General features: G+C 45.1%; 2 protein-coding genes across 2 annotated transcripts; one reads left to right on the top strand and one right to left on the bottom strand.

Annotated features, from left to right (window-relative positions):
* Positions 1-11,426: 11,426 nt before the first annotated feature.
* On the top strand, positions 11,427-15,067 carry LOC123114422 (uncharacterized). The gene is made up of 4 exons (XM_044535883.1): positions 11,427-11,633; positions 12,305-13,035; positions 14,326-14,481; positions 14,589-15,067. Exons 2-4 carry the CDS (start codon positions 12,805-12,807, stop codon positions 14,847-14,849), a joined length of 648 nt encoding a protein of 215 aa, XP_044391818.1. The 5' UTR covers positions 11,427-11,633; positions 12,305-12,804; the 3' UTR covers positions 14,850-15,067.
* Positions 15,068-15,416: 349 nt separating this feature from the next.
* Positions 15,417-21,628, bottom strand: LOC123114421 (heat stress transcription factor A-1). Its single transcript, XM_044535882.1, has 2 exons — positions 21,112-21,628; positions 15,417-17,052 (listed from the first exon to the last, which is right to left on the bottom strand). Exons 1-2 carry the CDS (start codon positions 21,406-21,408, stop codon positions 15,760-15,762), a joined length of 1,590 nt encoding a protein of 529 aa, XP_044391817.1. The 5' UTR covers positions 21,409-21,628; the 3' UTR covers positions 15,417-15,759.
* Between the last annotated feature and the right edge of the window lie 5,458 nt (positions 21,629-27,086).

Raw genomic sequence — 27,086 nt, 5'->3', positions numbered from 1 at the left:
GGTTTGAGCAAGGTGCTGCTAAATGATAGGATATGTGATTCATGTACAATTACCCAAAAAGTCCTAACACAGCCGGCTATAGCCTCGCTATAACTTATTTGAAGGACCGTTGCTATTTGGCATAACCCACTATTTAAAACAATGATCTGGCATATGCATGATCAGGACGGTGCATTGTGTCATATCAATGGCGAGTTGAAGATACTCTGTGTGTCGCACAAAGCTGATGCTGGGTTTCACGAACCCGTCACCATCATAGACACACTTGACGCCGTCGTTCCGGTAGATCGTCTTGACGAGCAGGAACACTGCCTGGATGCTGGTGATGGGGTTGAGGAGGTAAGGGTTGCTGACATCATCATTGGTGAACATATCGCCGTCATGGCACGCGAAGGTGAAGCCCTGCTTCTCGTGTGTTGGCCCCGGAAGGTGGCGCTGCTGGAGTGCCAGTAGACGGCAGCGTCGTTGGGCTCGTGCTGCTCATCGGCGTGTAGAAAGCACGGCGCTCGCTCTTCTAGTCTTTCCTTTTCCGACTCAAATATGGTTTAAATAAGATCAATGTAATATTGGATACAACCAAACAGTACATGAGCAACAACAGTACATGCTAATGAATAGAAAGGGAGACTGCAATATGCCTCAAAATTCTTGCTGAAGCCGCAACTTGACTTGCCGCTGTTGCACCACCATTGCTCTCACCATCAATGAACAACATCAAGAAGTCCGGCCACTGAAGTACCCACAAAGACTTTTAGAGAAACAAATCTCGTTGAATCGCCACAACAGTAGACCGTCCTGTAGGATGAAGACTATCAATCGTGTCGTCGGTCGGTCATGGCCTGCCTTATTAGTCTGGATTTGAGTCCCATTCTGGAATTACTCAAAGGTCTATATCCGAGAAAAGGAACATATTAATATCGCGAAGATACCAATTACACCCGACCTTTGTACCGACGGGATGTATAAAGACATCAAGGATACACACGGCCAAAAGAGAAAATAAAAAAAGAAAAGAAGAAAAAAAGCCCCGCCATGGTGATCAATCACTAGCAACAACAACACTCTAACCACCATGAAAGACAACACCCGACTAACAATGGGTTCTCCAAAAGCAACGCCTCCATGAAGGAAACAATGCATAAGCGTTGTCGTTGCCCGATCAAAAATCTTGAGTTTTCACCCTGGAGAAAGTCTGAGTTCACTCAAAAGACAATACCTTCAACAAGGTCATTGCCAGGTACAACCAATGAAGGTCAGATATTGAATTTTCACCCTCGGAATCGAGACTCGGTACTCAAGGAGCACCACCAAAATTGCACACCTCCAGTGCCGTCACCCCCGCTTGCCGAGGCCACTGTTGCAAGTCACAAAACACCTAACACACAGTTTTCTACGCATCCAGTACTTCTTTCCGCCAATGCTTCAAGACCTCCAATCATAGCCGCCATGACTTTCTCCATTCCTATCAATGACATGGAAATCTTGACCTAGACATGTCCCATGAATCCAATAAGAAAGCGAAGCTTCGCATCGCGCCCTTTTGAACTGATAATATAAGCGCGCGCGACCGGAGCCTTTCTGATCTAGATATCCAGGTGTGGCATTCGCCAATCCATATAGATCTCTGACGGGGAAGACCGAAACGCGTCGGTAGTCAGATCGAATAGATCAACATCAGGCAGAAGGACTTCGTGATGAACAAAGATTGCTAGGGCCTAACCACCACAACGCCAAACGCCTCCATGCCTTGACATGGCCAAAACCGGTCCACGGCGGCCCAGATCCGGCCGAATCCAGCCTGCTATATACATCCGAATGTAGTCCGTATTGAAATCTCTAAAAAGGTCTTATATTTAGAAACGGAGGGAGTACAAAGTATAGAAAAGGGTATATACTAGGTGTGTTTTCTTTACTTGACTTGCATTTTTCTCTCTTAGGACATAAACTCTGTGGTTAGGATTTGTTTTTGATAAACTTGGTACTCCGTATTAACAAATTGAAGTCATGGTAGGCTAGGTGCATCGGGTTGATGATGCAGGGGTCAGAAGATCTTGTAAATGCATCGCTTGTTTAAAGCTCAAAGCATCCGGCCTACCCAAGGACAAATCTTATGGCCAAGGGACTCTGAGCTATTGATCTATCAGAGGACCAACAAGTTGATACTACTCTCTACCAGTACCATCGAATATATCTTATAAGGAGCAGTGCTTCCCTGAGCAGAAGATGAATACCTTGCTAGACAGTTTTGTTTTCTATCTCAAAATTATTCAACTACATTACATGCATCATTTGTTGTGTCTCTGGATGGATACTAAGCATAGAAGACACCAGGAATTGCCAACGGATATTCAGAATCACAGAATACATTCCCTGACTAAAAGGCATCCATTTCTCTCTGTATATTTCTTGTTTGTCTCTATGATGAAGGAGCAAGTGCCGATGTTCGACTAATCGATGGAATGACCTTCTGATGCCCACTCCTTGAAAGTGTCACGATACAATGCACCAAGGGATCGACGAGCTGGTGAGCATTTTGATGGGGAACGGGGTCAGCCTAGACAAGATATACATGTCACCGTTACTGTGAGTATATGGAGAAGAGGGCCCTAGACCTAGAGGATAAGACATCCGCCACTAAGGAGCCTGCGAAGAAGGCGAGACGCTGCTGAGCATCCTCCAGAAGATGGTAAAGTCCAGAGACTGCTTTTGAGGGAGGATGGGTATCCACAAATCACAAGCATGAACCGTGATGATTTTGACAGCTCTCACTGAAGTATCCTCATTCCTTTTATTCTGGCCTCGAACTTGCTTTGTTCCGGGACTCCTTGTGATAGGCTATATATGTATATCTGCTCTACTGATTTAGAACTTCTGCAGTTGTGCTGGTGTAGCGTATCTTTGGATTGCTCTGCATCAAGTGGACAGTGTGTTCTCTCTCTGTCCCTCATGTGTGGTGTTAGTTTATGTCCAAATAATCTGCAAAGAAGGGTAACTAAACTTGATAATCCTGATCGAAAGGTATAGGAACACTGCTCTCGTCTAGAATGCAGAATTGTAGATATTGTGCAGCGTCATGTCACAGAGCTGCATCTATCATGTTGCCCAGAAAGAAATTGCATTGAGAGGGCTCCTCCCTCCCCTCAGATATATGTTCACCTTGTAAGGTTTTCAGTATGATACTTCCGCGAAAACTGAAAACCTTGTTCATGCATTATATTTCGCAAAAGTATCGCCTGGCTGCGGAACCAAGTTCACTCTTTTTAGATCCTTCCACCCCTGTCTATTTTTGCTTCATTGGCTTCCATTATTTTCTTGCTTAGTTTTATATTACTATATGTTTATTGTCTATTTGTCCTCTTGTCTATGTTTCCTCTCTCTGACACCCTGCCAAAATACATGCCAATTGTGCTACACGAGGAGTGCCAAAATGGCATGAACACACCCGCACAGCCAACTAACGCCACCATTGGTCCAATATCATGTGTTTTAGTTTTGGGTTAAGTCCAATATATCATCCACCCACACAGCCAACTAGCGCCACCATTGGTCACCATTTATAGTTTTTTACTCTACAGATGATCCTTCAAAAGGAAGGTAAAAAGTGGACAGCCAAGGAATTAGAATATTAATAGAAACCACACAACATTGGGCTTTATTTTCCATGAACTTCGTACTAATACATTAAATCTAAGATTTGGCTAGGTGCATTGTCTTGATGATACACGGGTCAGAAGACCAAGAATCTTCTGCCTTTTCGAAAAGAAAAGTTGTAATTACATCGCTCGTCCAAAGCTCTACAGCCTCCTATATATCCAAGGACAAAACTCGTAATGAAGGAACCATAAACTATTGATCTATCAGGGGACCAGTGAATTGATACCATCGAATTCTCTTATAAGAAGGAACTAAGAAGGAAGGCTTGCCTGGGCAAAAGATGAATAACCATTTTATTTATTTTTTAGAATTGTTCAATCCCACTTCATGCACTATTTGTTGTACTCTGGATATTAGAGGTTTGAAATTAATAGTTATATATAGGCATAGAAGACACCAGGAATTACCAATGGATGGCTCAAATACAACATGTGCTCTCGGACTAACGCGGCCATGTGCAATGTGCTGTTGTAGGAGCTGATAGCAGCGCAGTATGCGGTGAAGACGGCGCAACAGTTGATGATAATTCAGAAATTGCGTCGTACAGAGATGATGCAGAATGTATGCTAAAAGATGCAGCAGCCCTACCGGAAGGGCAAGTGTGAATGCGGCAAAGTGGGTGGGCGAGACCAAGGCCATTCGCTCCATGTGTCGCTGCACGATGTAGCTCCAGCCGCTGTTAAGTCCGTCCTGCAGAGCGAATGAGCGTGGTTGATACTATCAATCCTCTCATCTCTAATAATCATTGATCTTTCAATCGGGCGAACCACCGATTGCCATGCTACTTTCCAGTTGGTTACCTAATGCAGAACAGAAAAATGATACCACCACTGCTGAGAATATAAGTCAGGCTCGGGTTCTTAGGTATTTGATTTGATCAGCGAAAAATGTGTTGTTGTTTTTGTGGCTTTACTTAGCTTGGTCCTCATGTTTTTTTTATAAACCCCATACTAATAAATTAAAGATCAACAAGGATCTACCATTTCAAAAACGAAAAAATATATAAATGCATTGCTTGTTTCAAACTCTCACAATGTCCTATCTAGACAAGGACAAGGCTCATAACCAAGGATTCTAAGCTATTGATGCATTGTAGAACCAGTGAGTCGACACCCTGACCTGTCAACGACGTTTCTTGTATAGATCAAAGCTTTTAAGCAAATGATGAATAGCTTAGTTCACATTTTATTTCTATCTCAACACCTTACCCGACCCCATGTTGTGCATTATTTGTTGCGTCCATTGATACTAGGGAATTTAATTTGATAGGCACAAGCATTCGAGGCACGAATTTCTCAATGGATAACCCGGATTACATTTGCACTCCTGGACTAACACGGCCATCTATGAGGTGGCGGAGTAGGTGGTGATGATTGAAAGAAAGCACATGATGATATGGTGGGTCCAACAGAGGCAAATATTCTACAAGGTCACGGGCAGATTCAATAGGGTGCAGAGTGGGGGGGGGGTCACACGCTAAAAATTTATCCCAATGCCCTTAGAAGTAGAAAAAAGACCTTTGGGTCGCCAGCCAGCCCAGTAATTGTCACATGGTTGCAGGCTTGCAATTATACGCCCAATCAATAGCTAATTCGCTGGCCTGGCAGAAAACCGGTCAATTGCGTTATGACAACCACCACTTGAGCGCATAAATACATCAACTGAGTTTCCTCTCCCGTGAAGAAACCCTAATGAAGTTTCTTATTGGGAGGTGATTCCCATAGCCCTGACCTACCAAAGGACGAAGCTCATAACCAAGGGACACTGAGCTATTGATGTATGGGAGGACCAGTGAGTTAATATCACTACCTACAATGGAAATCTCTTATACTGAGCAAGGCTTCTTAAGCAAAGTTTGAATAGCTTACTCGTCACTATATTTCTATCTCGAATTATCAATCGAAGTCTCTTATAAGTAGGAAGGTTTGCTCAAGCAAAACATGAATATCGTGCTAGATATTTTATTTCTATCTCAGAATTATCCAATACAATCTCGTGCATTATTTTTGTATTTTGAATACCAGGCATTTGAATTTGATAGATATAGGCATAGAAGGCACCACGAGTCACCAAAGGATAGTCAGAATTTCAACTTGCACCCCTCTACTTACACTACAACCATGAATCTCACCCATACTCAGTTTGTGTTGTTTACTTTGGTAGGGCAATGCAAGCTGCTTTGAGAGTCACACGAAAGTAAGGAATTTGCATTGGATCTGCTATGCCTGGGTCATCTGCTTGCTCAGCTCATGACTGGGTTCACCGTACTGATGGAAATGTGATGAAGAATATATTTGATTAGCACATCATCATACTACTGATGTTCAAAAACTGGGCATACTTTCCAGTTAGTTAGGGATACAAAGAACACATGCACACGGTTTAGGGAGAACTATCTTTGTTCCAAGAAAATATGAAAGGCTAAAAAGAGCCCAGTAGAGAATATAGGGAAAAATATTTAATGGCCCAACAAAGCCCGCTGGCAGGTGTGGGAGCGGGAAGAGAAAGCGTGCCAAAGGGTCGCACATACATACTTGCCCACTCCACCCCCCCCCCCCCCCCCCCCGAGTCGCTAATCCCCATAGCCAACCTCTCTACTCACCTCAACCCTAACACCTTCGGAATCCACAACCGCCTTCTTCTAATTTAGGTTTTTGTTAACCCATGCTTGGGATAACTTACAAATGCTATTGTTCAAATCATTCAGGTTAATTGGGTTATAACATTATTGCTAGAAATAGTTGGGCACATATAGAGTTGTTTGTGTCTTGCACTTGTACAATAAGCACTCGCCAAATTACCCTTGACCCTTGAAAGTCCATAAAAAGTATATACTAGGTGACGTTGGCTTTACTTAGCTTGCTTTTCTTTTTTTCATGAACTTCGTACTGATAAACTAAAGATGAATAAAATTATACCTTAAAAAATGCATTGATTGTTTCAAGCTCCCACAATTTGTTTTCTACCCAAGGACAAGGCTCCCAAGGACAAGGCTCATAACTAAGGGACTCTGAGCTATTGATGTATCGGAGGACCCGTGAGTCGATACCCTGGCCTATCATCAAAGTTTCTTATATAGATCAATGATTTCCTAACAAAATGATGAATAGATTACTTCACATTTTATTTTTGTCTCAACATTATCTGAGCCATTCCGTGCATTATTTGTAGTGTCTCTAAATACTAGGGATTCGAATTTACTAAGTATAGTCATTGCAGGCACAAAATTACCAACCAAAAATTGAAAATATAATTGCACTCCCGAACTAACACGACCATCTACGAGGTGGCGGATTAGGTCATGATGACTGAACGTAAGCACACGGTGATGTGGTGGGTCCAGCGGAGGCAGATGTTGTACAAGGTCAGCTGGGGTAGATCTAATAGGGTGTAGGGTGGGGCGTGTCACACCCTAATAAACTGGTCAATTGCTAATTTGTTGGGCATACCAAAAAATCAGTCGATTGCATTGTCCCAACCACTACTCGGTGGTCAGGACTTGAGCACAAGAATACATTGAGTTTCCTCCCTCGTGAATAAACCCTAGCTGCCCAAAAAAAAATCAATGTCCTCTACGTCCACCTCAATCCGTCGCTCTGGCGCCGTGAGGCATAGGGGAGGGGATCCTCTTGTCTAATCCTTTTCTGTATTTTGGTCGCGGCGACACCGCTTTGACGGCGATGGTGACTACTATTTATTGCACATGAACTTTGCAAGAATAAGTCAAATTCATGTGCTTGTTGGGTGCATCGTGTGGAAGATGCAGGGTTGAAAGATCAATAAAACTAGATAACGCCCCGCGCGTTGCCACGTAAATTTTAGCAATGAAGTTACCAAAAATAGAATTAGTGGAGGGCTTTCATGTGCTTGATGATGTGAAGGGCTTGCATGTAGCAAAAAGTGAAAAGTGAAAAGTTGAATGGTTGCACGGCACTTAATGGTGTGGAGGGCGTGCATGTGGTGGAAAGTGAAATGTTGATTGGTTGCATGCACTTGATGATGTGGATGACTTGCGTGTGTAGTTAAATGGCAGATGGCATGTATGGGGTATATGTAATGAGATGGATAGGCTACATATTAAGATAAATAAGATAACGGAGATAACCTTCTTAGGTATATACATGATTCCACCCTTTCTAATAGAAAAGATAAGTAAATGCATCGCTTGTTTAATGTTCTCGCAACCTCCGACCCACCTAAAACGACGAAGCTCATTATGAACGGGTTTTGAGCTATTGGTGTATCATAGGACTCATGAGTTGATACCACTACCTATTATGTAAGTCTCTTATAAGGAGCAATGCTTCCCTAAGTAAAAGTTGAATAGATTGCTCGGCACTATATTTCTATCTCAGTATTATCCATCGAAGTCTCTTATAAGTAGCAAGGTTTGCCAAAGCAAGCATGAATATAGTCCTAGATATTTTATTTTTATCTCGGAATTATCCAATTCCTTTCTACGCATTATTTGTTGTGATCCTGAATACTAGGCATTTGAATTTGATAAGTATAGGCTTTGGTAGGAATATCAACTTGCACTTCTCAACTCACATACTAGCCATGCATCTCACCCCTACTCAGTTTCTGCCGTATCCTTTGGTAGGAACAACGCAAGCTTCTTTGAGAGTGACATTGGAGTGGCGAATTTGTGATGGATCTGGTATACCAGAGTCATCTGGTTGCTCAGCTCGTGACTGGTGTGGACTGTACGATGGCAAAGTGATGAAGAATATATTCAATTGGCTCATCATCATCTACTACGTACTGATGTTCATAAACCAGGCATACTTGCAAGTTTGTTTTCTTTTTTTGAGGGAACACTTGCCATTTAGTTTTTGTAGGGATACAAAGAAGGCAATTCCTTTTTTTTGTTTTTTTAGGGTACAAAGAAGGCAATTCCTAAACGGCGCCTTATGCGCCCGTTGCATGTCTTTGTTACATGTCTTTCTGCAATAGGCGCACACCTCCAGCTCCGCTCTAGGCCGGCGCATGTACTTCCTCTGTCCGGAAATATTTGTCCGAAAAATGAATGTATCTAGACATATTTTAGTTCTAGATACGTTCATTCTTATGCATTTTTTCGACAAGTATTTCCGGACGAAGGGAGTACCTATTTTCTATTTAAACTCCGAAAAACATGTGTTCGAGGGCCACAACAGTAACCACTAGACTAGCTTACCGCTTGTGTATACTTTTCCTTTTTGGTTTCCTTTTATTACTTGGACGCGTCTAGCGGGCAAACAGCTGCCCGTTAGCGTTGCGTGGCGGCCGGCTATTTAAAAAGAAATTGTCCCCCTTCCTTATTAACCATCTTAATTAATAAAGCTTTTCATCTGGTCCTTAAATGTCTGCACAGCCATCCCTTCGGTATGCATTTTATTCTTTGGTGTATTTAATTCGTGGTTTCAAAAACTAAAAAAAGCATACTTTCAATCTGTGTGTCGGAATTAAGATCCGTTTTCACCGTTGGAATCCTCGCGACGTGCTCTTCGAAACTAGATCCCGCATGGGATGTTTCACAAACTAGTCTTCCTGCCAACTAAACATCAATGTGTGTGCAACTAGACTAGATTGCCGCGCTAACTGAGTATGTGTGCGTGCCAAAAAGTCCTGGCAACTAAATATCAATGTGTGTGCAACTAGACTAAATTGCCGCGCCAACTGAGCATATGTATGTGCCAAAAAGTTCTGCCAACTAAACATCAATGTGTGTGCAACTAGACTAGATTGTCGCGCCAACTTAGCATATGTGTGTGCCAAAAAATTCTGCCAACTAAACATCAATGTGTGTGCAACTAGACTAGATTGCCACGCCAATTGAGCATATGTGTGTGCAACTAGTGTCCTACCAACTAAACATCAATGTGTGTGCAACTAGACTAAACTACAAGCCAACTGAGCATATGCGTGTGCAACTAGTCTTTCTGTCAACTAAACATCAATGCGTGTGCAACTAGACTATATTATAAACCAACTAAACATCAATATGTGTGTAACTAGACTACATTACAAGAGGAGGTTGCACATCGACTTTCGTCGAGGCAATAGACTAGTTGCACATCAAAGTTGTCATAGTTACTAGGTAGCAACCTCATACGAAGGTGCAGCTCCAAACATTAATTTTGGAAAAAAAGTTGTACTATGTAGTACTAAAGTTGCACAGTACAGTAATAGAGTTGCACAATATAGCATCAAAGTTGGCATAAAAAAATCGTCAAAACATACCCATGCGGGATCTAGTTTCAAAGATCTCGTCGCAAGGATTCCATTAGTGAAAACGGATCTAAATTTCGAAGCACGGTTTAAAAGATATGACTTTTTAAAAATTTGAAAACCCGAATAAATGGACATGCGCATCCATGGAATAATGTGGTGTCTTGCCCATGTAACCATCCTAGTAGTACATGCCACGTCACGAATAAAGACAAAATTTAAGCCACAAAACTACATGCATGCGTGTGTATGACCGGCCGCTCGTTTCCTCTAATTAGTGTGTGCACACTTTTTAGAATTTAGGTTATTACTTTCTTCGTTTTTCCCAGTTCGCTGGTCACTATCCGGACGTTTTAATTCATTTTTTTCTTTTTTCTTGTTCATGATTTTCTTTTTTTTTCTTGTTCTTTTCTTCTTGTTCTTTTTTATTTTCTTAAAGGGCACCGCTACGCGTTCGCCGGCGGATATGTTAGAATCATCCGCCGCCTGGAGAGCCGTTGGATTAGCCACCTAACAGCCGTGGGATGCAACCACCACCCGCAAACTGACCAGGTCGTTATTTCCTGCAACAGCCGCTCTGTTTCAGAAACAGAATCCCCTGTCCGCCGTCCACCAGCCTTCCCGACACACTAATTCCTGAAACAACAAACAAGTTGCAGAAACAACGGCCGCATCGCAGAAAATAGTCCTGAAACAATGATTATGTTGCATAAACTAATAATATTTGGGTTTTCAAATTTAGTTTGGGAGTTTAAAAAATGTTCCCATTTTTTAATAATGTTCTTGTTTTCAAATTTTGTTCTGGGATTTCAAAAATTGTTCGTGCTTTGAAAACTATTGCAGCAACAGTTGAAGAAAGCGCAAGACCGCATGAAGCAGCAAGCGGACAAACACCGTACTGACAAGGAGTTCCAGGTTGATGAGATGGTCTATCTCTGACTACAACCGTTTATCCAAACTTCCTTGGCTCAGAGGCCGTACCAGAAGCTGGCATTCCGGTACTACGGACCATACAAGATTGAAGCTCGCATTGGCGCAGTGGCGTACAGGTTTGCATTGCCGGAGACCAGCAGAGTCCACAATGTGGTGCACGTCTCCCAGCTTAAGCGTGCGTTGGCTGCCAGTGATAGGGCGGATGAGCAGCTGCCGCCGTCCAACGACGTCCTTCATGCACTTCATGTGTCGCTCCAGGTAACTAACCAACGTACTGTGCAGGTCCAAGGAAAAGCTACGGAGCGTGTGCTCGTGCAGTGGCGTGATCTGCCGCCGTCCCTCTCAACGTGGGAAGACCCAGAGATCCTCCTCCTCCGTTTTCCGACGACACCGCCTTGGAGACAAGTCGGACTTCAAGGCGGGGGGGGGGGGGGGGGGGGGGGGGGAGAATGTCACGCCTGGCACTGGACCCCAGACCAGTGCGTGCTGCATCGAACAGGCGGGCCCAGGCGACAGCGAGCCGGGCAAGGGCAAGACACACTATTCCCAGATGAGCTGTGGCTGATTGGGTGAGTTGTGGTGTTGGGTGCGTGTGTGGGTGGGGAGGAGCATATAGGCTCGGTGGGTGTGAGCCAACAAAGGCATCGATTGTAATCTGAACCAGACTGATGAGGAGGAGAGAGCTGCTCTCTCTCTCTCTTAATACTTATCCCCCTCCTCCTCTGCCATCCTCGCCAATCGCCATAGCCAACCTCCCTCCACCCCTCAACCCTAAAAACCTGAACGGAATCCACTTCTCGCCCCCTTCCTTCCCCACAGCAGGCGCCTGCCAGGTGAGATCAATGTCCTGTGCTGCAGTCTCTTACTCCCTTTCTTCTACGCATAGCTATAGCTGATACATCTGCGTGTTCTAGCATTCTTCTGCCAATGGATACAGATATGGAATTTCTTTTTTGTTTAATTTGTTAAGCTATTGCTGCTGCTGCTGCTTAATCAAACAATGCCAGATCTATTAGGTCTGGGACTTTGGGGTGTGCTGCATCGGTGCATTGGTGTGCATCAAACAATGATTAAGTTTATTCTGTAGAAAATGTATTTCTCTGTTTTTGGAAGGAATCCCGGATCTGTGCTGATTGATTGGCTGCGCCGAATTGCTTGTATAATGCATTGCCCATCAAGATTAGGTTTCTTTGTAATTTGTTGTTGGGTTGGTTGATAATGGACTACTCTTATGCTGTGCAAACCAGTTAGTTAGGTCGGTGCTCGATTACCTGGGGTGGCTGCAAAAAACTGCTTTGCTTCATGACTGGCACAATTTAGAGATTGATGCAATTAACTATGAAAAGAACCTGCTTTTATATTGATATTGATGACACGACATGGCCAGTCTTGATATCATTGAGTTTGCTGGAGCCTTAACTTATCTTATTAGTACTGAATCAATCTGAATGTGTCTATGCGTGACAGGTGTTTGAATCAATCTGAATGTGTCTATGCGTGACAGGTGTTTGAGGTGGGGTTGCCATGGAGCCACCAGTCAAGGAGGATGCCATACGCCTCGACTCCAAAGATTTCTATGGTTGCAAGTTTGAAAAGTTTGCTCGTTCTGTTGACAACCGGCTGCTCGTCCGTTCTAATTCAGACCTGCACACATTCAAGCTGCGTTGGGACAAGAATCATTCCGACAGCCAAGCTGTAAGAAGGTGGATCAAGTATGCAGTGAATCATAACGTGAAAGTTCTCAATGTGATCCTTCATGATTATGACGAGAGTGAATTGCCTCCTGCCATCTTCACCTGCCATTCACTCCAGGAGCTGAATTTGCAGTTGGGGGTAACTCCTGAAGCTGTGTTCGGTTGAGAGGGATTTGAAGGGGGTTTGGCAGGGATTGAAGTGGATTTAATCCCCTACAAGTAAAAACCTCCCCAAATCCCCTTCAATCCTCTTGTGGAGGGGTGTAACCGAACAAGGCCTGAAGGTGATTTCGACAATTATGGGCATGTAATGCCATGTGGAATCAACCTTCCTTCCCTCGGGAAGTTGACTCTGAGTGATGTGAAAGTATACCAGGATTCTCTGGACGCTTTGATTGCTCACAGCCCTCACCTGGAAGACATTCATTTGATACAGCCTGCCATGTTTCTTGACCTCATAGCCTCCAAGGTGTTAAAAAGGCTGACCATTGATGGCTACATAGATCCACACAAGGGTTTTACAATTTCTGCTCCTCATCTGGTAAGCTTTGAGTGCACGGATTACCAACTGGAAGATATTTCTTGGAGAGACCAGCCAACTCTAGAGAGTGCACACATTGATACTTGTGGGAGTACGTTTGATGGCGAAACTAAGTATACCGAAATGCTTCTGCATGCCAATAAACTTGCCTTATTTGGTCTCGACATAAAGTTATGCTTCTAAGGAAACAAGCTAGTTGTTCTAATGTTATTTTTCATGTTTTGTTTCGCTAAAACATCAACTCTGTCAATTCTTTATGAAAACTGGATGGATAAAACTACCACATGTACTTAATGGTTGCGACTTGCTAGCATGTAGTCATTGATGATGTGAACATTATCATGTATCCGAGAACAACCTGAAAGATAACAGAGTACTTCTAGTTGAAAGTTAAAGCACCTCTGCTCCAACAAAAAGAGAAATGGAAACTAATTAATTAACTGTCTAAGCTGTGTTGCACAACAATGAACAACTGTTGTTTCTTGCTTGATTTACCTATGAAGCCTGTGAAGCCATGAATATTTCTCCAGTTACCTTTTCTCATGTAATGTTAGAAAATAGTTCTGAATATACAAGTATAGTTTATATGGATGCCAAGCAAATTCCAGCATAATATGGAATTTTAGTTTCTGACCTTGATGCTATAATATTTTGAAATACAACGATGTATTTACCCGGTTCTTGTGATGAATTGAGACTAGTAACTGTTGGTTTTTTTTTAAGTAAAGGTTGTTCATGTGTTATAGCATGTTGGTTTCCTTTGCTTTGTTAAAGTGCAGTCATTTATTTGAATCAGTCGTCATGAGTTTAACTTGTTCGAGGTTCTTCGCAAGTTATGCTTGTTGGCCTTTAATGCTAGTGTGTTATGCTTAATGCTGTGGGTGAAATTTTTGTTGTACATTCTTGCTGCTGAAATGGATGTTGCCATTTTATATATGTTAGGACATGATGTTTATCCTGAAAACTATCACTTGAATATCATATACCATATGTGTTCTTGTTCTAATTTGTGCATCTGCAATATCTCTATCATATGTTCTATATGTCCCGCAGAAAATGGTAGAAAATTTGCCAGTTCAGCTGTGAGAAGCTGACATATCAGATTATATCTCCCTACTTATTTGAATGAATGTTTGCATTGCCATGCTTTCATGTTATCTAGTGTTGGAATGGCAATCCATGCGATGTTTGTCCCATTTTGTTTTGCAAGCTAGTCATAAACTTACATGCCATCTTTGTCTTATCTACTAGTAGTCTATGTTTATAACTTGCTAGCTCTCCCAATGCAAGGTTATGCTGGACAATGAGTTGCCAACATGCTCAGCATTTCAGAGCCTCACAAGTCTGGAAATCGGAGGATGGCATCTGGCTGAGGACCTATACGCCGTGCTCCGCCTCCTTAAGCTTTCACCAAGGCTAGAAAAGCTCAAACTGGTGCATGACTCGGTACGTTGCAGTATGCTGCATGTAGCTAGAATCATCGCATCGGTTTAAGAACAATGTTCTCTAGAAGGCAAGGCACCCTTTTCTTTACATGTCTTGTTTGTCTTCAGGGTAAAGGAGCGGGCGCGGATGCTCAGCCAACAAACGGAATGACCTTCGGGTGCCGGCTTCTTCACAGCGTGACGATACAATGCACCAACGGCGACGAAGGGGTTGACAAGCTGGTGAGTGTTGTGGTGGCGAACGGGGTCAGCCTGTACAAGATACATGTCACCATGACTTACCGTGAGTATATCGAGAAGAGGGCCTCTGAGCTAGAGGATAAGGCGTCCGTCGCTGAGGAACCGGCGAAGAAGGTGAGACTTTGCTGATCATCTGCAAGAAGATGGCGAACTCCAGAGACCATGGAGACACGCTGCTGATCATTTGAGCTGAGCAGGATGGCATCCACAAATCACAAGCACGAACCGTGATGATTTTGAGAGCTGTTTACTGAGCCATCCTCCTGCCTTGTGTCTCTGGCCTTTCCTTTTGTTCTGAGACTCCTACTGACGGATTGTGTCTGTATATATGCTCTACTGATTTACAACTTGTCTAGTTGCACTGGTCACTGGTGTAGCGCATGGTTTGGACTGTTTCGCATCGCATCACCTGGACAGCATGTTTTCTCTATGTCGCTCATATGCATCACCTGGACAGCATGTTTTCTCTGTTTGTTTTCACAGAGATTGTGTTTGCAAGGTCATATGCTACATAATTACTGTATATAGGAGAAATGTATGTATGTAGTTCATACTAGGCACTAAGCAACAACAGAAAATACACATATAGGCAGCTTTCACTCACGGTCTCTTCCATACAAGAAACATCAACTCCATCCCAAACCTAGAACAATCCTTGGGCCCAGCAGCAGCAAAAAAGATTAACCCAAAAATCAGTAATACACACAACACAACAAGTGCCAAACACCGCTATTTTTCTGGATTCCATAGAGGCCAGCGATCCTGGATAGCGCGAGGAGCTAGTCTTTTACATGTTTCGGTTCAGGTCGGTGTTAGTCGCAACCAGAAAAGCACATGAGAAACACAACGCACGGTCGTTAGTTTTTTACGCCTGCCAAAAACCTTTATAGATACAAAAAGATCGGAGTCCTCCCACACCGGCTGTCGACAGGCATTTCACAGTTCAGTATGATTGCGCAAGGATAAACTATAGGAGCTAGTTTTATTACCAGGTTGGACCCCGGGGCGCCTTGAGAGAGGGTCGCTGTGAGTAGGTACCTCACCCTCTATGGTTGGATGACAGCAACCCCATTTGTTCAGTCAGGTTTGCCAAGTTCTCGGTCCTGGTCCATCCATTCTCCTCTTGCGCTTCCCTTGTGTCCAGCAGACCTGAGTCGACCTCGTCGTTGTCGATGGAGAGAGGGCTGGCACAAAGGAACTGCTCCCAGAAGGAATCAATGATTCCTGGAAGCTTCTGGGTGTCATCCGTCTCATCAGTGTCGATGGGGTCCATGGGAACAGAGTCATCACTGCCTTCATCAGGTAGGGGGAATATACACTCAGGACCAGGCATTGCGAAATTCTCTACAGGAATATTAATTGCGTCCTCCGTTATGAGATCATGCAGATCTGGGAATCCTGGAATGCTGATATCACTTAAACCTGGTGTCATAGCCTTTGGAATAGAAGACGCAGCACTCATGTTGGGAAGTTGTGTGGGAAGTTGTGTGGATGAGTTGCTGTCCAGAACTGGACACTGCATCTCAGGGGGAGTTGAAGATGAACAAATTGCTGAAAGTCCAGAGCTAGTGGGCATATATGGCATGCCTGAGTTGCCTGGGACCTCTGCAAGGGTGACTGCAGAATTCCGGGTTGATGAAGAGCTGTCAAAAGTTTGAGCACTTGGCATACAGTTCTCCAGTAGCAAATTATCTGAATTGCCCATGGATTCAAATCTGTGTGGGGAGGTATCCTGCTGCAGGATCTTCCTCAGCATTGCTTTGGCCGCTTCATTGATCATAGGCTGATACTTGATTATCTGGCCATCCAACAATGCACTTTCAGGGTTCAGGCCGTCATCTTGCTTAGGTAGCCTCCTTTTCTTGTTGGCGGCTACTATTCTTCGTTTGCTGTTTTCGTTCTGCTGTACAAATTGTGCTAGGAAGCCAGGGCTCTGCATTGCTTTAGCCAGGAAAGACATCATTTGCTGCTGCCGTTGCTCCATTCCGTGAAGACGCTTGCCCAAAGTCTGCAGCTGATGGTCAGTGGTCTGCTGTTGCTGTCTCAGCCTGACAAGCTCCTGCATTAGAACATTTTTATCCCTTTTTAGCATCTCAATCTCTTCCTCCATCCCAAACTTCCCCACCTCTACACAAGAAGGCATTGGAGCATTCTGCAGCTGGGGTTGCTGCTGATGCTGCTGCTGGTGGTGCCGTTGCTGCTGTGGCACTTGCACTTGGTTGTTTGCATGCGATGGTTTCCTTCTGTTGATGGTCTTCAGTAGATGCTTTTGACCTCTCAAAAAACCCTCATTTGCAAATTCCCACTTGTCTGGATCAACTTTTCTGAATCCCTGTTACCAAAAGCAGCAATGAGATTATTAGAAAGGGGCTAATGTGCTTTGAATGGTCGGCAACTTTGTAGCATCACGAAAAGGGGAAGTAGAGAACAATCACACCAGCAATGCAACCCAAACAATCCTAACAGTCTATGACTCACCTAAAAGTGTCTGCAACTCAAGGGAACAGCTAATTTACCACAATACAGAAGGGCATGAATTTACCACATGTTGCATTAGTGAGTCCTCTGTGTAAGAATCATAAATGGTTAAAAATGGTAACAGGCTCAGGTGAACCGAAGATAAGCAATAATTAAACTATATAGTGATAGTCAGTAAGTCCTAACTATCCCGTTATCCATGGGCCCCACAATTTGCTTCTGTTATTTGAATTTTTGCAAATGTAAATTCAACTTAGAGATGGCCATGGTCAACGACAGGGAATCACATATGCATTCATCGGTTCAGGACTGTGTGACCACATCCAGATAGACAATCAATGGAACGGTATGGAACTACAGACAATCAGGCATAGACAGCCTACCTGGAATAAATAGTTCTTCACTGGATATAAACGGTAATCGCTTTAAACTGAAGTGATGGTTCAGAAAGCAAATGAAAAATAACAAGCACAGGAACACATCCAGTGTATTGTGTATTGCTACTTTCCGGTTAATTTCTAGAAGTTCATGTGATTGTAACATGTTGCGTTAACAAGCATATCTTCAGATATGATGACATACCTCATAATTTTCAATGCAAATATTAATTCATAAAACATGTTCTTTCATGCTTCATCCCAAGAGCAAGAGGTTGGGGAGATTGCACAACGGTATGTAATGAGATGATCATATGCATGCAAGTTTAGTTAGAATTTATTATCAAATGCTAGGGGTCACTTTAAAGGCAATCATAATGTTATTATGTGAGGGAACTGTTTCCAGGAATCTGAGCTTGGGCAGCACCTAAGAAGTAGTACTCTACTTCTTTAGATGCCACAAAGGGGCCAAACTGGTTTTGGAGTATATCATACCTATTCGCAGCATTTGCTTACTATGTTTGTAAGTTCAAATGAAAAACTTACAAATCAATCTAAGACTTAAAAGTATCACACGCCCTGGGACCAAACTGTGATGTATCTAATATTCTAGCACAAGAAGCATATTTAACTCAAGAGTTAAGGCGATTTCACGAAATAGTCCATGATGTATACAAAATGGGGAAGGAGGCTAGCCAGATCTATAAGCTTATATATGCCAACTGGTGGCGCTCCTTTGGCCAGAAATCAAAGCACTCGATCGTTCAAACTTTCAAGTACACTTGCAGCACATGCTCACATGCCTAAACATTGGAGTCTACAAACTAAACTCGACTAAGCTATGTTTTAAACCAAGAAGGGTTTATTGGTAGGATGGGTTCAATTTCACATACAGCAAGGAAAATCCCAAGACTACAGTAAACAGCTGCAATATTATATGCAAGAGCGTGAAGGTATCCGTGATTTCAGTACCCTCAAGTAGACCTCTGTCACACTCACATATGTTCTTCAAGTTAATAAGAAAGCGTTTTAGTCTTATATTATATTTAGGAATTGCCAACATATGCGTTTTAGTCTTACATACAGCTGTCACACTCACATGACAACAGTGTTAAACATGAATAACTCTATGTTTTTCAAGTTAATAAGAAAGTGGTATTCCAGAGATAAGAGTTTCATCAGTGACCACTGCTTCCCAGTAGGATTGTCCAAATGAACAACAGAACAGCAATTTGGTTAATATTCCTAAACGGCTGAATATGCAGAAACTACAGCAGCATGTGGCATTCAGGATGAAAGAGTTGGTGGCGCTCCTCTGGCAATAAATCAAAGCCCTCGACGGTTGAAATTTTTAGAGTGGTCAAGTACACACACTTGCAGCACAGGCTCACATGCCTAAACATTGATGTCTACAAACTAGACTCAAATGAGCTATGTTTTAAACCAAGAAGGGTTTATTGGCAGGACGTTTTTTATCCGTGCACTACGAGGAAAAATCCCAAGACTCAAGTAAATGGCTGCAATACTATATGCAAGACAACGCAGATCTATAATTTGAGTGCATCAAGTAGACCTCTGTCTAAGAAATGCATTTTATTCTTATTCTTACATAATAAGCCTGAAACAGGCAACCTTTCACTTGCTGTCACACTCACATGACAGAGTATTAAATCTGACTGACTCTTCTCTATGTTCTTTAAGTTAATATAAGAAAGCAGTATTCCAGAGATAGAATTCATCACAGTGACCCTGCACTACCTGGTCTTCCTGACTGCCGGGAGGTAGGCTTTGTCCAAACCCGCAATAGACTAGCAATTTAGTTGAGGTTTGAAAACGGCTGCGTACACAGAAACTGCGGCAGCAGGTGGCATTCAGGATCAAAGGGTCGGTGGCGCTCCTTTGGCCAGAAATAAAGAAATTTTTAGAGTGGTCTAGTACACACAATTGCAGCACAGCTCACATGCCTAAACATTGGAGTCTACAAAATAAACTCAACTAAGCTGTCTTTTAACCCCCAGAAGGGTTTATTGGTAGGACGGCTCAATTTCACCTAGAAAGAAGAAAATCCCTAGAATCCTGTAAAGGGGTGCAATACTATATGCCAGAGCATGCAGATATCCGGTGATTTCAGTGCCTCGAGTAGACCTCAGTCTAAGAGAGTATCTAGATGATATGCACTTTGTTCGTACATAAGCTTAAAACGAGCAACCTGCCACCTGCTGTTACACTCACATGACAACAGTATTAAACCTGACCGACTCCTTTCTATGTTCTTTAAGCTAGTATAAGGAAGAGGTATTCCAGAGATAGAATTCCATCACAGAGACCCTACACTTCCTGGTCCTCATGACTGCCTCCCGATAGGATTGTCCAAAATAACAACAGGCTAGCAATTTGGTTAAGATTCGAAAACGGCAGAATATGCAGAAACTACAGCAGCAGGTGGCATTCAGGATCAAAGGCCAAAAGGTTGGTGGCGCTACTCTGGCCAAGAATCAAAGCACTGCACGGTCAATTTTTTTAGAGTGGTCAAGTACACACGCAGCAGAGGCTCACATGCGTAAACATTGGGGCCTACAAACTACACTCAACAGAGCTATGTTTTAAACCAAGAAGGGCTTATTGGCAGGACGGTTTTAACTTCACATACTACGAGGAAAATTGAAAGACTAAAGCAAACTGCTGAAATACTATATGCAAGACCACATAGATATCTGTGATTCCACTGCCTCAAGTACATCTCTGTCTAAGAAAGTGCCAACGTATGCATCTCGTTCTTACACATACGCTCGAAACGAGCAACATGCCACCTGCTGTCACTCTCACAGAACAATTTTTAGAGGGGTCAAGCACACACACTTGCAGCACAGGCTCACATGCCTAAACATTGGGGCCTACAAACTAAACTCAACTGAGCTACTATGTTTTAATAAACCGAGAAGGGTTTACTGGCAGGACGGGTTGTAACCTCGAACACTAGGAGAAAAAATTGCAGGACTCCAGTAAACTGCTGCAATACCATATGCAAGATCACGCAGGTACCCGTGATTTCAGTACCTCAAGTAGACCTCTGTCCAATAAATTGCCAAGATATGCAAGCAACTCGTTCTTGCATAAGCTGGAAACGAGCAACATGTCACTTGCTGTCACAATCACAGAGCAACAGTAATAAACCTGAACAAGTCCTCCTCTTATGTTGTTTATAAGTCAGAAAGCAGCAGTGAAAACCTGACTAACTCCTGCCTAAGTTGTTGAAGTCAAATCAAGAAAGCCGTATTCTCGATCTGGTTCAAGCTGTGGATCAGCAGAGCGGCCGCAAACTAGAAACTACAGGCGGCGCGCGGCGTTGGGGATCAGATCAGCTCAGGCATACACGGCCATGATCAATCAATCCGGCTCTCATAGACCCCAAGAAACACCCGAATTTTAATCGCGGTGGGTGGCAGAGAGACGGTCGGTAATCCCCCAAGAAAATGAAAACAAAGCGGGGCTGGAGCAAGCAGGGGAGAGGAGGGGGTAAAGGGGAGGGCACGCACGTAGGTGTTGAGCTGCCTGACGAAGGAGGAGAAGTTGTTGTGCTTGAAGTACTTGGGGAGGAGGTCCCGGGCGAACTCGGGCGTGTTCCAGACGATGAAGCTGTTGTTGGCCGGGCCCCAGGAGACGACGGCGTCCGTGGCCGGGTCGTCCACCATGTCGTACGTCTTCATCAGGAACGGCGGCGGCGCGCCCGCCCCCGCCCCCGCCCCGGGAGGCGCCACCGCCGTCGTCACCGTCGACGACGCCGCGGCCGCAGCCGCAGCGGCGGAGGCCACCGCAGCAACCCCGCCGTCCATCGCCGTCCTCGATCCGTACGGCCCCGGCCCCGACCTCGGAGCTCAGCCCCGCCGCGCGGGAACACCACCAGCCGGAGTCGAGGGAGCACCTCCGATTGGAGCAGGGCGAGAGGGAGTGGGGGATTTGGGGGCGGGGATTGATTCTAGGTCTGGGGGTGGAGGTGAAAGGTGGGGTCTTTGAAGGAGGAGGAGGAGGAGAGGGGGGATGGATGGGAAGGAGACGACAAGAAAGAGAGAGATAGCGGGGGGCAGTATATAAATACTTTTGTTTAATCCAGGGGCGTTTCCGTAAAACGACGTGATCTGAGCTGAGCTGAGCGAACTGATTTGATTTGAGTGGAGTGGAGCCGGTGAGCCGCCGCCGGTCGCCGTCGCCGTCGCCGTCGCTCGGTTGGGTTCGCCGGGGAAGGAAGGATGGGAGTAAAAATATCTCCGGGGAACCGCATGCCTTGTGCGTGTGCTGTGCCTGTGATATGGACGTTCGTTCGTTCGTTCGTTAGGATTTTTTTCTCAGGATTTTTTTGTTGAGACTCAAAAAATGTGTAGGAACAAACACCTTTGTGTTTTTCAGCGTTTTGCGCGGAACGGAAACCTTGCCTTCTGCCCATCATAAACTCTCATCTCTTGCATTACATTATTTGTCATTTGCCTCTCATTTTTCTCTCCCCCACTTCTAAAACGATTTTCAGAAAACACAAAAATATTTGCCTTTTTATTCACCTTCTTTCCATTTGCCTTTATGTCTTACTCGGTTTGTTTGCTCGTTTACTTGGCATAATTGTGTTTATTCAAATTCAGAAGCAAAGAGATTTATGGATCCTCATCCACTTACTAATCTTTTTAAAAGATCCAATTATGATGAACCAATTGCTAGTGAATTGAGTGCACTAGATTATCTCTATGAGGTTTTGCTTAAAATTCATGAATCTGGAAATTGTGATGAAGTGTTGAAACAAGAAAATTATAATGTGATTCACGATAGTGCCTTGAATGAAAAGCATGATTGCAATGATATTATTATAAATTCCATTAATGTCAATTGTGCTAATGATATGAAAAACCTAAGCTTGGGGTTGCTAATTTTGCTATGTCTACTAGCTGCAATAATCATGATTGGGGTGATTCTTCTTATGATCTTGAAAATTTATTTAAGCCCCATGATGAATATGAGATTGATAATAATGTTTGCAATAATATTGAAAATGGGTTTGGAAGAGTGTCAACTTTAGATCCCACATATTTAGAAAATGTTCAATCTTATGATTTTTTTTGATAAAAGTGGGTTTGGAGAGGTCATGCACTACAAAAAAGACACATCCGTGACATTTTGGGCCAAACGAAAAAATTTCCTGTCATACTTATGACACTTCTATGACGATAATTGTGACAAAACCCGGTATCATCATAGATGTGGTGGGCTCCTACTTCTATGACAAAAAATCATGACAGAAAATGGGCTTTTCATCCTGGGCGGGCCGGAGACGCAGCTGCATGACATTCTTTGGGCCGTCCATGACAGAAAAAACCGTGGTAGAAGCGAGGGCGAGGAAAATATCGGGGTGTTCCCGGTTATGGTGGGTGGTCGGGGCCGAGCGATGCACATAGGTTTGCGCATTTCTCTCGTACACGCACGCGCGTGGGTGCGAGGCGTTGGGCTCTAACTGAACCCGAGCGAGGCGTTCGCCTACTGAACCCGAGCGATTGCACTGCAGGCTCCGTGTTACTGAACTCGAGCGATAGATCGATGACTGTTAACTGAACCCGATCGAGCGGTTCCTTCGCTACTGCTGCTAACTGAAGCCGATCGATGCTGCCTCAGGATGAACAGTGAGCGTTGTTGGGGGGTGGATGAATAGTTCCGGTGGGGGGTTGGATGAACAGGACCCCGTGGTAGTAGAGGTCGTTGCCGCTGGATGAACAGGACCCCGATCGATCGAGCCGGTTGGGGGTGGATGAACATGACCCCGTGGAGGGCTGGATGAACAGGATGACCCCGTGGAGGGCTGGATGAACAATAGCCGGTGGAGGGCTGGATGAACAGTAGCCCGTGGAGGGGTGGTTGAACAGGACCCCATGGAGAGAGCTGGTTGAACAGTAGCCGGTGGAGTAGCGCACAGTGGAGGCTGGATGAATAGGAGCCCGTGGATGAACAGTTGCAGGTGGAGGCTGGAGGAGGTTAACGGTGGATGAACAGTAGCCCGTGGAGGCTGGAGAAGGTTGACGGTGGAGATGAACAGTATCCCTGGAGTCCCATTTTGCGGTACGCCACACCCCTCTCGATGAATAGGACCCCTGTTTCGACTGTAGCGCTCCAACACAAGTTTGTTGCCTCTGTTTTACGGTACGCCACACCCCTCCCGATCAACATGACCCCGTTTCGACCATAGCAGGTCCAACAAAAGTCCGTTTCCTCCGTTTTGCGGTACGCCAGACCCCTCCCGATGAACAGGATCCCGTTTCAACTATGGCCAGTCGAACACAAGGCCGTTTTCTCCGTTCTGCGGTACGCCGGGCCTCGTTTCCATTGGATGTTCTGTCCAAACCCTCCTGATGAACACGACGACGCATTCCGTTCCGACCCAGCCGGTTGGCTCCCCATGAACACGACGACGATGCAGTTTCTCCATTTCGACCCAGCCATGTACACGAGCCCTGGCCGTACGTATGCGTGAGTAGGCATTCGAGACCCCGCCCGTATGTACGTACGTGGCCGTATTTTCATTCTGGCACACTGGCCGCTGTACGTACGTATGCGCGAGTAGGCATTCGAGACCCCGCCCGTATGTACGTACGTGGCCGTATTTTCATTCTGGCACACTGGCCGCTGTATGTACGTATGCGCGAGTAGGCATTCGAGACCCCGCCCATATGTACGTACGTGGTCGTATTTTCATTCTGGCACACTGGCCGCTGTACGTACGTGTACATGCTACGTGCGCGCCTCTACTACGACACGTGCCCTTCCTTACACGGCCATGGTTCATCGCTGCAGCCTGCAGACAGACCGATTGTATGTACGTACACGTTCGCGACCAGAATGACAACACTATGGGCCAGTTCTTTTGGGCAATTCTCCGAGAATTGCCCCCCTCCCCAGCTTCTCCCAGAATTGCCACTTCGTCTTTTTTTACAATTCCTAACTAGTTAAGATCTAGTTAGCTAGGAATTGTAAGAAAATATAGAGTGGCAATTCTATATTTTCTGGGAGAAGCTGGGGAGGGGGTCAATTCTCGGAGAATTGCCCAAAAGAACTGGCCCTACGTATGCTTCGACCAGGTGGGTCCCGACTGTCAGGCACTCCCAGGTGCCCCTCTCCTGCAGGTCTTGGCTCCAGAATTTTTTATTATTGATATAAAAAATCCTCGCAAAGTTTCGTTCCATTCTGAGAACTTTTATTTCTACACAAAAACAACACCAAGGTAGTTCTGCTGAAAACATCATCTGTCCGGGGTTAGTTTCATTCAAATCATGCAAATTAGAGTCCAAAACAAGAGGAAAAGCGTGAGAAAAGGTAGATATGTTGAAGACGTATCAGGTATCTGCATAGAAATCTCCGCTCCTCGAGAGGCATGCTTGGAGAGCTGCTCCTCGGGAGGTCTTGATGTCGTTCTCCTCGCGAGGCTGGAGGCCCCGTGAGGGTCTTGTCTTGGAGGGTCTTGCAGCTAGGCTGTACCGGGCCGTCATCAGGCCCATGCGCTGAGCCGCAGGCAGGCAAGTCTGGGTACCTCCGAACCCAGAACGCTGACAGGACTAGTGTTCGAACCCGGATACGGGAGCCCGGCCATCCAACCATGTATGTATTTACCGGGTTTTAGTAAACCCAGACAATTATCCTGAAACGTGACAAAATTAGCATCATTTTAGCTAGCTTCCACCAAATAAAATCCATATTAGCATTGCATTACAGTAGCTTGCGCCAAAGAGAAACAAAGCTCCGCCAAATTGATGCATGCTAGCTTTAGCTTCGGCCGAAAGAATTACATCATTAGTAGCTTTTGCCAAATGCAACGCTTAATTTACTAAATGGTAGTGGCCTTTCGCCCAAATAGCTTTCCATCAAAACGCCTAATCACCTTTCAGTTAGCAGCCTTCCGCCAAATGCCACATGCTAATCTTCCGCCAAATCTCAACAACGAACGACCTTGGTCCATCTAGATAGAGAGAGAGGGGTATGTGGTGCCCTTGGCTTCCCGCAAAGCCCTCCTTATTTGTCTTAGAAATGTGGAAAAACAATCAAACAAATGCAAGACTGCGTTGGATGATAAAATGTGCTCATACGCTTATAATGCAGACGCTTGCGAGAGGTATGAGGGTAAGGATGATACGGCAAGTGGGAGGCGTGGCTATAGATTAGATTAGAGTAGACGGCCTCGAGGCTCGAGTCCATGAATCGACAATGATGATGATGAGGAGGAGGAGGAGGAGAAGGTGCACACGGAGAGTTGTAAGATTCCTAGTCACGATGGCAGGAACACCTAGCTAGCTAGACAGCCGATCTGACATTCTGACATTGCGTTGCAAGTTCAACGTCTCACTCGAACCTCCAAGCATGGGAGAAGTTGAGTAGCATATCACCTGCCTTTCTACCTACCTACACGAGTCAACAGATACATCGGATCTGTGAATGTAGGCTGCACGGTGCACTTCACCTGCCAACGTGAACGTCGCTTCGAGTTTAGGGCAGGGCAGGACAGTGTGGGAAGCACGAGACCAATTTCGCCATGCTGCCGTGCCGATTGGCCCATTGGCCCCACAGACGCCAGAGGCCCGATTCCGACCCGGCCCGTACACAGCCCAAGGGCTCTGACTCTCACCAACTAGAGAATCCCCACTCTCTCAGAAAAAAACACACCTAAAAAAAATACCTAGAGAATCCCCACGTCAACACGACCGGACGGTCACATTTCCTCTCCCGCACTTCCCCACCCAAACCTAGCAGCAAGCGTGAAGTGCTGGCCGGGAGCCAAGGTCAGCACAGAGCTCCCCGGTGCAATCCAACAATTAATCAAGGAAGAACTGGATACAGAAGGATTCGTTGAACCAGTTTTCAAGACGGACGACCCAAGACGAAGAACAACTCGGAAAAGTCAAGGTACGACCCAGACTTGAAGACCGGTTCAGGGGCTACTAACGATGTCCCGACTAGGGGGTCTCTCAACACATCGTTTCCCGGACAGGTGGGCTAGGCCGGACATGGTCGAATCCTACTTGCACTGCACGCGCAGATGATGGCGGAGCTGTGCGGGGACACGTGGCGTCCTGCACATCCCCGAGGCACGACCAAGGAGCACGCGAGCGGGGCAAACAGGATCCCGACAAGCTCGACCATGGTGGCAGGTGGCAACGACGCGAGCAGGGAAGTGTCTAGAGGCGCGGGTTCGGATGCAAAAGAAGGGGAGTAGGCCAGGGGTGTACACAGGGACCACGACATTACCGAGCACCAGTCATGGCGACGGTGGCCTTGACAGTGGGTCCCACCTGTCGGCTTTCCTGTGAAAACGCGATCATTCAACCACTTGGTATTTCTAGTAGATTAGACAGCCGATTTGACATTGAGCTCCAAGTTGAACGTCTCTTTCACTCAAATCTCCTGGCAGCAAGATGGGCATGGGATCTGTGAATGCATCGCTTCGAGTTTAGGCCATGCTGCCGTGCCGATAGGCCCATCAGGCCGACAT

This window comes from Triticum aestivum, chromosome 5B (genome assembly GCF_018294505.1).
Source record: "Triticum aestivum cultivar Chinese Spring chromosome 5B, IWGSC CS RefSeq v2.1, whole genome shotgun sequence".
Lineage (NCBI taxonomy): Eukaryota > Viridiplantae > Streptophyta > Magnoliopsida > Poales > Poaceae > Triticum > Triticum aestivum.
The sequence above is the reverse complement of the archived record's forward strand: the minus strand, read 5'-3'. Positions and strand labels throughout refer to the sequence as shown.